Source organism: Semicossyphus pulcher, unplaced genomic scaffold (assembly GCF_022749685.1).
Source record: "Semicossyphus pulcher isolate SPU_LCO1_2020_fin unplaced genomic scaffold, fSemPul1.0.p SCAF_26, whole genome shotgun sequence".
Taxonomy (NCBI): Eukaryota; Metazoa; Chordata; class Actinopteri; order Labriformes; family Labridae; genus Semicossyphus; species Semicossyphus pulcher.
This window is the reverse complement of record NW_027211700.1, coordinates 7,130,031-7,142,326: the sequence shown is the minus strand read 5'-3', so window position 1 is coordinate 7,142,326 and position 12,296 is coordinate 7,130,031. Positions and strand designations below refer to the sequence as shown.

At 41.9% G+C, this 12,296-nt stretch overlaps 1 protein-coding gene across 1 annotated transcript; it reads left to right on the top strand.

The window, feature by feature from the left end:
• The first annotated feature begins 159 nt into the window (after positions 1 to 159).
• Positions 160 to 11,411, top strand: LOC138604593 (TRPM8 channel-associated factor homolog). Its single transcript, XM_069676539.1, has 13 exons — positions 160 to 191; positions 1,252 to 1,335; positions 1,627 to 2,292; positions 3,449 to 3,665; positions 3,806 to 4,097; positions 4,899 to 5,200; positions 5,320 to 5,494; positions 5,617 to 5,711; positions 6,973 to 7,183; positions 7,397 to 7,633; positions 7,916 to 8,139; positions 8,264 to 8,377; positions 9,507 to 11,411. Exons 3-13 carry the CDS (start codon positions 1,646 to 1,648, stop codon positions 9,747 to 9,749), a joined length of 2,757 nt encoding a protein of 918 aa, XP_069532640.1. The 5' UTR covers positions 160 to 191; positions 1,252 to 1,335; positions 1,627 to 1,645; the 3' UTR covers positions 9,750 to 11,411.
• Positions 11,412 to 12,296: the final 885 nt, after the last annotated feature.

Genomic DNA, 12,296 nt, shown 5'->3' with positions numbered 1-12,296 from the left:
CGTGTAATTCTACGGTAGCCAAGTCCGCTAGATAAAGTAGACTTTGATACAAAAAAAAAAAAAAATTGTACATTTTTAAAAAGTTTCCATTTTAATGTCCCGCTGAACAGCGAGTGACTCACCTATTCCCTCCTCCACCCAGTCAGTCCCACAAGAAGACAGCTGACCAAAAAGGTGAAGCAAGACATAAGGTGAGAAAATGAAAGCAATATAAATGTACTTTATTTACTTACCGGCTTGAGCTAAAAGCTGGTCTCTTTGTAATTTTGTCTAATCAGTAACAAATACCCGTTCGTCATCTTCCTTCACCGTTTAAACCTTACATGTTTTGATGAATAACCGATGAATAAACTACCTCCTGCAAAACAGGATGGTTAGGTTTTATTTTGTTATGATGGCTGGTTGCTGGACAAGCCCTTAAGATTAGAAGTGTCTGTTTATTTATTTTAGAGGCACCCAAAAACATTTTTATAACATCTAGTCGCACATAGACATTGATTGTTAAATTATATTTTTGTAGGCTATGTTATAATATGTTTAATGTCTGAAAAAATTAAGACAGGCTGATATTACTCAAACAATGGCACCAGAAAGAAGGAGTGATTGGGTGTCTGACAACAGAATACGGTACACTTAAACTGGGTTGGAATCAATGCGTTTGTGAATGTATTAATTAATGTGGTAACTTTTTTAGTTAAAGTTCCTGTTTCTAATTACTCTATATAACCTGCAAAAGCAAGCAGACCATCAGCTACAAGGTTGATTATTTCTATATAGTTATTTTTAATGCCTGAAAGTGCCTACAGGACAAAATCATGCAACTACATACAAGCAATTGTCGCCCAATTTAAACTGGTCAGAGTACCAAAAAAACAAAACACAACCTCTCTATAAAACATAGTCATCATAAGCTTCATTAAGATACATAATTATTAATTTATTTAACAGCTTAAGTTTTGCCTTGTGTTAATCCACAAATATTAACATATGCTGACAGAATAAACAGGTTCATTAAAGAGTCTCACACAGGGTGTGTCGCTGTGCAAAACCTCATGTGTACATGCTGTGACATTCACACAGTGAGAATGTTGACAGACTGGTGTTGTTTACAGTATGATCCAATGATGTTTGATCTTGGCCATCATTAAAAGTCTGTCACTGGGTTGTACTGCCTCCTCCTTTTGTCATTTTCCCTGACATTGCAAAATCCTGTTCTTGCTCTCATTTATAGTCTCTCCTCTGTCCTGTCAGGTAGTGCTCCTGGTGGATTGCCTGTCTGGAGAACGGTAGTGCTGCAGTCTAATAATACAAGCTGAAAGACAACTAAACCTCCAGGTAAAGAAAGGTAGAAGGTATATTTTGGTTGGTTTCGGCTGCTTAATAACTTGTTCTATGAACTATTTGTAGAGATTTAGTTGTTATTTCCTGTTTATAAAAGTTTGATAGAGTAGGCATTAGCAGTACTTTTATTTGTTTGCTCTCTTTTTTTGCCAACAGGAAAACCAATTGACATAACTTACATCTACAACTGTTTAGGCTCAATTACCAACTCAACTTGAACCTGACTTAACAAACCTTTGTCTACCATCCTGCCTGCATCCACCCTCTTTCTTCCTTATTCTTCAGATCATTGATCCTAATCATCATGGCAACCCAGCACACCCACGACCACCATGAAGGGGCCTATGTCTCTCTGATGAGAGGCTTGAGGGAGATGGACCTCTGTGGTTCTTCTGTTCCCAGTGACCTGGTGCTCATTGGAGACCATGCCTTTCCTTTAGCAATGAACAGCGAAGGCCAGGTCCATGTGGCTGCCTCTCTGTTCGGCAAAGGAAGGATTGTAGTCCTGGGTCACGAGAACTACCTGACCGCTGTTCCTGCTCTGGTGGAAAACGCTCTGGTCTGGCTGAGAGGAGATGGATCTGACAACCTGTCTGTGGGGGTCCAAAAAAACGTAAAGGGTGTTGCTGATAATCTCAGCAAATCCAGCTTCCAAACCAAAGTCGTCGGGTCCTTCGATAAAAGTCTTGGGGTTGGAGTGTATGTGACCGATGCCTACAGTGTGGGTGCAGATGTAAAGGACCTGGTGGCGTTTATGAAAGCTGGAGGAGGGGTGCTGATAGCGGGGCAGGCGTGGGAATGGGCTGAAAAGCACCCTAAGCAGAACACGCTGCTTCTGTTTGAAGGGAATAAGGTCTCTGGTGTGGCGGGGATCTACTTCTCTGAGCATCAGGGAAGGGTTGAGTGCGTCCCTGTTTACCCACAGATCCCATCCTCCTGGATGTCTGTAGTGTGAGTGTGATACTGTTTTTAATGCACATTTAAAATATTCCATTTATCAAAATGATAACTTTTAATTTGAAAGTATAATTATAATGCAAGACTACACTAGAATCACTTAAGAAATTTACTTCAGTTGTTTTAGTGATTTATCTTAATAAATACATGATAAATGCAATTGCTTCAACAGTAATAATATAATAGTGGCAAAAAAAAACGTTTTTTTGGTGACCTAGTGGTTAAAAATATAATCTCGAAGACTTCAGTTTCGTTCTCTTTGGCGGCACCCATTTTTAGACTGTTTGTCTTCATCTGAGCGTCGAATTTGTTTCTTTTTCTTTGGATTTTCACTTATTTTTGAAGTTGTATCTGTAGTCATCGATCTTTTCTTTGTTTGTTCAGCCATAGTAGATTACTGTTTACTCACAACACTTGCAGAGACCGGAAAAGCAGCCGCGTAGCTCCGCCTACCCTCTCTGGCAGACCAACCACTGCTGGCTGTTGAAAAATGCGTCACTAACTGGGCGCCGCTTGTGATTTTTTTTCGCAAATGTCGCCACAGACACCCAGTATCTAATTCTGCAAATGCAAAGGCTTTCATCAGTGGGCCATCGGCTCAATCACCATTGTTTTACCTCATTCGACGATAGATAGTGACTTAACAGACATTTATTTAAATGAAAATCTTTGAGATTATTTCTTTAACATGCATATCAAAACTGTTAACATCATCACTATCCAATAGAATAGGCAAAAAAACCCCGAAAAAAATGGAGCTTGTTATTTGTGGTAGTGTAGGGACAGATCAAACGTGTGACTTTAAGCACACTCCAGTTGTTGCTAAAAGAATGGCAGTGATTTCTCAGGATTAAAAAAGTTTCACATCGTCTAAACAGAACTTGTGCTGCTTCACAAGCAACGATTATGATAATCATAAGTATTGTTTTTTTCTGTATTTTATGTAGAAACAAGATTAGCCAATCATAATCTCATATTAAGAGTAACAGGTGTGGCATACAGTAGCATACAAATACATTCAATGATAACAAGCACACTCTCAGCATACAAATGACTCAGAGTCACAACATTGATACATGTATTTTAAACTGTAATTATATAAAAGACTGTATCTCTCATACTAGGTCTCCTCTTCCCCTTTCTAATACAGCATTGGGAAGGACTTTGAGGATGATCTGGAGTTCTTACTTGACGGGGTTCCAGAGTTTGACCTGCAGGGTAATTGCACGGCTTCTGAGATCCTGATCCACGGCCCGCTGGCCTTTCCCATCGGGACCACCGAAGATGGACGAGCATTCATGGCAGGAGCCTACTATGGGCAGGGACGTGTCATTGTGACAACACATGAGGGATTTCTGGGACGAGAGGTAGAGCAGATTGTCATTAAATGCTCAGTTTGACTTATTAAGACAAAAACTCAAACACCAATCTGTACTGTACTGATGCGCCCAATGTTTTAATGTGATTAACAAACCACTGCCCTTCTTTCAATCTTAACTAATTGCAGAGCCTGACTAAGTTTTGGTGCAATGCCATTCGTTGGTTGGACGAAGGCCGTAATGGGGTCGTTGGTGTATTGACCAAACCTGCATTCAAAAATATGAACCAATCCGGGCTAAAGTGTGAGATGTCAGTGTTCAAAAAAGACCTGAGCGTATTCGTGTCCCATGCGTACACCGATGACCATGCAGAGGAAATTCAAGACTTTGTGGCAGAGGGAGGAGGCCTGCTGATGGGTGGACATGCCTGGTACTGGGCACAAACACACCGTGGACAAAACCCGTTAACAGATTTTGCAGGTATGATAATGCACTACAAGAGCTTGATGACTTAACTTAAAATGGGGGTATTATGCTGTTTCACATTTTAAGACATACATATAATTTTACAATGTTGGCTGTCCAGACTAAATGTGGGTGAAGTTTCAAATCTGTAGGTAAAAGTGTGTTGGAGTAATCCCCAGGCTTCTCAGCTCAGTCTGCTGTGAACGCCAGGTTTCACACTGTTTTTTCTACACGCTGCATTTTGTGACGTCACAAAGTGCAGCCTCAGCAGGCTTCGGAGAGGGACAGAGCTGAGTGAGTCGTTTCAGGCACAGGCTGTATGAGGGCCTGCACAGAGCGCCAGTGTGAGAAGAATTATTAGTTTTTTTAACTGTAAATTATGCTAAGCTACTCCACAGGTATCACAGGGTGAAATATGAAGCTTGAAATTAGCACAATACCCCCCTTTAATGTAAGATATCACATGACACTAGAAGACGATAAAAGTGCAATGTTAGGAGACAGGACTCATGAGAGAGGGGGAGAGAATTATTTATCTTCTATTTCAGTCTCTTATTTATTATGGCATTTACTCTGTTACATCTGTATATAGGTTTAGGGTTAGGTCAAAATATAACAATGATGTATGTATAGAACATATATATATATTTTTAAAGCGCTCTTTTTCCAGATCGGTACACAATAAAGGCCCATACAAAACATCAGATTTTGTAAACGTTATTGGCAAAAAATGAATGAAAACAGTATTAAAACATCTCTAATGCCTAGTCAATCACTGCATACAATTCATGATACATGGCTTTTTATGCCTTTCAGGGAACCATGTCCTGAACAAAATGGGCCTGAGCCTGATGGGTTCAACCATCTCAGGAGGTTTATACAAGGCGCCTGTGCCGAGCATGTCCGTCAAAGACACCTACCACTTCCGCCACCTGCTTCGCCGCTTCGCTAGCCATGTTACCAGGGGGGAAGAGCTGAACAAGCACGAAGAGGAATGTTTGAAAAAGCTGGGCCAAGACTGTGCCAACTACTTGAATCTGAAAGCTCATGACTGCTGCTCCTATACGCAGGTCTTGTCCACCCTCACTGGCATCTTAATGCAGTCGGGCATGCCTCAGGTAAGTAAAAAGAAGGACAGAAATCATTTTCAAAACTAGAGAAAAGCACAGAGCTGACAACCAAACAGATGTGTAAGAGCAACATCTTTAATCATATTTAATATCAATTTTATTTGAAGGTGTGCGACACCTGCCCTGTGAAGAGTCCAAAGGACCACCTGCTCCTCAGTGTGGCTCGGGAGGTGTATAAGGCTTGCCCGAACCCTGACGCTCTCCTGCCCTACCTCATCAAAGATAATCCCGTCATGCCTGTTCTCCACAACCACAAGGTCACGGTTAACGTTAACACGTCAGGTAAGAGCTCAGTGTTGTCGACAAATATGATAACTACTTACCCTAGTCTAACTTAAACACTGAATATGTTACATGTGATTCATTGGGTTTCTTTGACATGATTTGTGCCCATGTGTGTGTAGGAGGGGAAGAGTGGGTCAGTACAGGCCTTTACCTGTCTCCTGGTATGAAGACCTACATCGCCTTACCTGCAAAGATTGTCAACAAGGGATGGAAGGTAATGCACGTGAAAATAAATAATTATTGAAATCATTGTGATTCAGTCTCCAGGGCTGATAAATGACGCAAACACTGAATTCGCAAAAAATGCAGTTCCATTTGAAATCTCTATTTACATTTGCAGGGACGTGGATTTTAGTCCGAGTAATACTGACCAATCACGTATCAGCAGGCTGCGGCGTATGCAGGAAAAACAAGAGAGCAAAAGCAGCGATCATCTGATGATTATTTAGCTTCTTATTAATCTCTATAACCCGATATCTGCATGCTAACAGCTCACAATCTGTTCTCGATCTAAAATTCATCTTGAGATAAAATTCCCTGACGCGACGTCACGAAAGCCTGTCAGCGTTCAAATTCCCCGACTTCCTGGAATGCATCAGAAATGATCGATCCGACCTCCGTTGAACAAACGTGCTTTCTAAAAGTAGTTTTCTTCTCCTCTTGGGACCTGACAAAGCTTCATTTTTACTTTTTACAAATCATGTAACAAAGGCATCATGATGTTGAAATTTTGGCAAAGGCAAGACCCTTTAATTAAAGTAAATCACTAGAAAAAACTGGGTTTTTTTTCTGTAAACAATGCAGCACGCGAAAAACTGGCTACACGCCCGGCATGTTAAAGGCTAAATTGTCATCAGACTAGAACCGATGGGATCTGAGATTTTTCCATGAGTAACCACTTGAGGCTTTCAAAAGCGAGTCAATCCCATTTGGGCCCCATATTAACATGCACAACTTTAAAGCAGAAATAAACATGTTTACAGCCTGGTACAAAAAAGGGTATTGGTGCCGTTCATCTGACACGAGGGAGCAGAGAGTTTGCTCCATTCCACAAGCTTTAGCATAGTATTTAGCTTTGATAACTCCTCCTTTCCCTCCAGCGCCATCCTGACTTCCAAATATGAGCACTTCAGGCACCAGAAAACCGACATACCAACAGCCAAATAACCCAACTCATAAAGGCTTCATAAAGGATAAAGGATGATGCTCCGATGACTGTGTCCATTCTTTATACATCCTATGGTTTCTGTAAATGTTGCACCCACCAGTTGAGATCAAGCCAACCATATGCAGGGACAGCATTCTCCCAGCCCTTCCCCACATTACTGCTGTGTATCAGTTATTCAGCCCTCTAAGATCATACAGTCTTTGAATGCACCGTGGTCAATACCATATCAATCTTTCTAGCCTTGCATCCTTTTATACAGTACAAACTCTGCTTACAATCAGTCAAACACACTGTGTGTAATCCTCAGGTCCAGATAGGCTGTCAAACTGACACTCTCAAGGCTGCAGTGCTGAAGAGAGCACCATGTGTTCATGAGCGGTTTCCTGTAGACTCAGAGATGATTCAGGTGTGGAACCTGTGGGGGGGACTCATCTACCTGGTGGCCCCTCCCAAGACCAAAGAAGATGGCATAGAGGTCACAGTGCAGATAGCTGTACCTGCGCCGTACTATAAATCTGGTGAGTCCGTGGTGGGTGAAACTTTGGTACGTGTCCTCTGAGTGTGTGTGAATGAAAAGTGTTTAGTGATGATGGATGGGATGAATGTGATTGTTTTGAATTTCAGGGATGTGTAAATGAGAAAAACATTTTCATTTAATCAAGGTAATATTTGCAAGATAACTGTGTAGTTAATGATTATTTCTGAACACAGCCGTCCCTTTGTTTTTTAAGGTGTCACAACACCAGATCAGTGGTCACTGCTGCGCACAGCTCCCTCCCCCTGGGCAGAGATGGAGTTTGCAAACATCATCCTCACCGTGCCATCAGATGCCATTCGGAACCTGGAGCGCCCTGATGAGTTGGCAGTGCTCTGGGATGACATCATGAAGGCCATTGCTGACCTAGCAGTCATACCGCACAAATTTCCCCGCAAAGAACGCTTTGTAGCAGACGTGCAGATTTCCCATGGTAGGTGTATTTGACTCTATGTGCCTGGCTGTTATTTGCATATCCTGTAGAAAATCCCGAGTCATGCTGGATGGAAGGCAGGCACGCTCTATAACAAACAGACAACCATTCACATTAACACCTGTCAGCAGTTAAGAGTTTCAAATTCAACAATTGGCACCACTCAATGCTAACTGCTGAATTTAACATATAATACAAACGTATATACAGCAAAATAAGGACATCTTACTGCAAACCAACTATCAGATATATGAAAACCTAAAGATCCATTTCTCCACCCAGGTTGGATGCATGCAGGTTATCCTATCATGGCGCACAAGGCAGTAGCACCTCAGCTGGTCAGTGTCGAAGCCATCAAGACTAAAGGCTTGTGGGGCCCCATCCATGAACTTGGACACAACCAACAGCGAAGGTGCTGGGAATTCCCCTCACACACCACAGAGTGCACATGCAACCTGTGGTCTGTGTATGTGCATGAAAATGTGATGGGGATCAGCAGGGACAAGGTGGAGTAAAGGAGTTTTATTTTATAGAATAGCCAATAGCTTAATTTTTTTTGGTCCTATTTTGAGAGTATTTGACTTTTCAAGATTACAAAGTTTCACAATCAAATGTTTTAATCTTGTTCAGGCTCACCCAGCTATGACTGTTGAAAAGCGAAACGGCCGAGCAGAGGAGTACGTGAAGGGGGGCAGGGATCTCAGCAAATGGAGCGTGTGGACGGCCCTGGAGACATACATGCATGTGAGAGAGAATTACTTTGTCTATGGCCCCTAACAGACCTGGTGTTATCATGTGTCCTGGGTGATCCGATCACAAGTGGTCAGCTCTAAGCCCAGCTGTTCACACCTGGCATTAACGAGCCCCTCAAATGCGTCTTCAGTGACCACTTGTGATCGGATCTCACTTTCCCGCTCTGTATCCAAATGAACACGGATCCGCTTTCACCTTAATAAGACTTTAAAAACATCATGTAATACAAAAACACTGCGATGCACACTCGCAGCACAGAGAGGGGGAGAGCTGCTGCGCACAAGCACAGAGGGAGGGAGAGAGAGGGGGAGGGAGGAAGGGAGGGAGTGAAGGAGCGGGTGAGTACACTGAAGTGATAACGTGATATGAAACTTTGTTTGAAGCCCGATGCTGCTCCACAGCTCTGTGTTTATTAGTGAAATATATGAACTACACAGCACATGGACATACGCTATCTCTCTCCCTCGTCAGTTCGGGATCGTCCCGTATTAAAAACTTAAATGCAGTCTCCTTGCTGAATAAATACAGACACATTCTGTCTGTATTTCCGTGCACACTCCGCTCTACATAAACATTAAACTACGTTTACACAGCTGAAGTGACATGACAAATAAATAAAAATAAGAATTTCAAGAGACACAGCGGAGAAATATTAAATCAGACAGGAATAAGAGGCGAGTGGTCTCTTCGTATCCACGTGATCATTGCCGTGGATACGGGGAGAGTGGGAGGTGCTTAAAGTTGCCCGGGACACGTGTGTGTACACACTGCCAGACGTATGTAGATAAATGCGTCCGAGATCACCTCCGTATGTGGCCTGAGTGATCGGATCTGATTGCGTCTTCAGTCCGTCCTGGGTGTGTTCACACCTGTAGTTAAGGCTGTCCACACACACGATCATGAAATGTTAATACCAGGTCTGTTAAGGGCCCTCAAGATGTTAAACACCCTCAAGAGAAAATCACATCACCACAGTTATATAACAACTACTTGGGAGCATGATCCAGTGAGCGGATTATTTTTCGCTTGTAACATTGAAATCAGCATAAAAAATAACTGAATTACATCCCTTGAATGGCTAAAAAACCCCCTTCATAAACCTTTGTTCCCTTTTATATAGCTCAAGGACAAGTTTGGCTGGGATGCCTTTAAGAAGGTGTTTGGAGCCTACCACAAGATGAGCAACTTTCCAAAGGACAACAAGGGAAAGATGAACCTGTATGCCGAGACCTTCTCCCAGACTGTGGACATGAACCTGGTTGAGTTCTTTAAGGCCTGGGGCTGGCCCATTGAAACGGCAACGGAGGAGAAACTTTCCTCCCTGCCTCCCTGGAGTGACCACCCCATGGTCAAGTATAACTGAGCGTCAGACTGCTGCTGATTGTAGAGTGTAGAGAGATGGGTTTAATGACTTGCAACTTCTTGAGGGGTGAATTCACAAAGAATGTTCTGTTGCTGCTAATTGCAACCCCACCCACCCCGTCCTTATGTTATTATTATAATATGTTTTTAATATGTTACATTAAAAACATATTAGGGTAATAATATTCCAGCACATAGATGCCCTTCAAGTTTTCCAGCTGAGTGCAATTTGCCCTCGTTATGTATTTGATTACAGAGAAGAGCTGTCACCGACTCCACTTTGTCCACTTAGATGTATGATGAGCTAATAAATTTCACTCTAACTGCGTGTGGCCATTAGCTTTGGTGTTAATGAATTGGCCTTTTATGGATGAAGCTAGTTTGCACAGAAAGGTCCTGATCTCGCCCTAAATGTATGTATTTCCTCCTAATTTAATTAAGTACAAAAAGGACTGCAAATTCTATTTTCAGCATCCTTTGCAAGTACTGAGAATAACATGGTTTATATTGGTCTGTGCAGTTTAGCGGCAGCAGAGGTGTCCAATTCTTTTGTGAAATCGCTCCTGAGAATTTACAATAGATGGAAATTCATTTAACTGACTTTTTTGTTCTTGTAGTTTTACTGTATTTATTATAATATTCAAAAATGTTACAAAAAGTTCAAAGAGAGTTATTATGTTGACCCGATTTATAAAGCTTTTAAATGAATTAGCTCCATTTGAAGGGGGAAAAATGTGGTTGTTAAATACTGTAAACACTAAAATACCAGAAAGAGAGTCCATTAAATGAACACAGTTGCTACCAGGTGGGCTCAGTGACTGTATATATAGATGGACGACGCGTCTCCATCTGCTCCCATTGTACAAAACTGAATCCAAAATGCCCCCGTGACGGGTGCTGACATCTTGCGCTGATGACATCATTTGGAGCCAGAGCTGCGCAGCAGAGATCGTAGCCACTTCCGCTAACCAAAACACACACTATAACTTAACTGCAAAGGTCCCACACGTCGACGTGTTTAACAGCTTCTTGTGTTGCTCTGAAGCAGACGTTCACAGATATGGAATCTTCAGTGACTGTAGTGATTTGTTTTAGATATGTCTCCTCTCTCCGATCCTCCTCTACTCTGCTAATCCGGAACAAATCAGCTGCAGGAGCCGTATTTGTCAACAGAGCTGTCAATCATCCTTTTGACAGCATCAAATAACTGATTAAAACTAAACACCACAGAAAAATAAACACTTGGACATAAATCAGCATGATAAGAGCTAACTATACTGACAGAAACCATGTTTGAGAAAAATGTATTTGACATGTATCAGCTTATGGACTTTTTACTTTGTTTTCTCAGTCATTAATACTACACTCTAACCTGTGCTGTACCAGCTTCACCTTAACTTTCACAGTTTATGTTTTAAATAAAATAGGGATTTGTTTTAGGGCCATGATAGCACAAATTTTCTTTGAGATGTTTGGATGATTCTTGTGTTAAAAAATAAGTTGCATCTTTCCCTTGTACACGATTCGCCCTGATGCCACGTCTCAACACTATGCAATGAAACAGGAAGCCACTCAGGTCAAAAGATGGGTCAGGTTTTTAATTTCACTACAGTGATATTTGTCTTAACTGTCAATAGAAGACACTAATAAATACTTACTTTACCCCTTGGCTCTTATTTGTATTCATTTATTTGTTCTTGAATGACGAGTAGTGATCAGTGCATTAATGTAAAATACACCAGATTCACAAAAAGAACAAAATATATGGATATAACAATGAGGGAATAAGTGTTCTTCAAGGTTCCATCCATTACCTATACAACTTATCCTGCTCAGGGTCGCGGGGTAGCTGGAGCCTATCCCAGCTGTCATTGGGCGAGAGGCAAGGTACACCCTGGACTGATGACAGGCAACCTTTCACGCTCACACCTACGGGCACTTTTACAGTCACCAATGAAGCTAACGAGCATGTCTTTAGACTGTGGGAGGAAGCCGGAGTTCCTGAAGAGAACCCACGCACGCACAGGGAGAACATGCAAACTCCACGCAGAAAGCCCCCTATGTCCTGACCTAGCTGTGAGACGACAGCGCTAACCACTGCACCATCGTGCAGCCTGTTCTTCAAGATTAAACAGCTTTAACGTAAAGATGTAAACATACATACACTTGAAAAATGTCTTTCATAAGCTACATTTACACTTCTGCTGCGATGATTAACCTTTTGAAGCTCCACCACAGGGACCAGGGCCTTAATTAACTTAGCTGGGCCTTGGTACTTGTAGAAAATTACAAGAACCTCGGGGTAGGAGCTTGCAGCCGTGAATATTCCTGGCTGGTTAAATACAAGGAGCATTACTTTTTCAGCCACCATTTTTAAAAAATATGCAGCCACAAACACGTTTGTTTCGTTTTTGTTCATTGTGCTTTTACACATCAATAGGCTTATTGAAGAAGCACACAATAAATTGGTTTTACAGTAAAGTCCTGGCCGTATTGGACATTTAAACTAATGAAAAAACTAAGGGGGAAGTGGAAACCTGCAACCTGC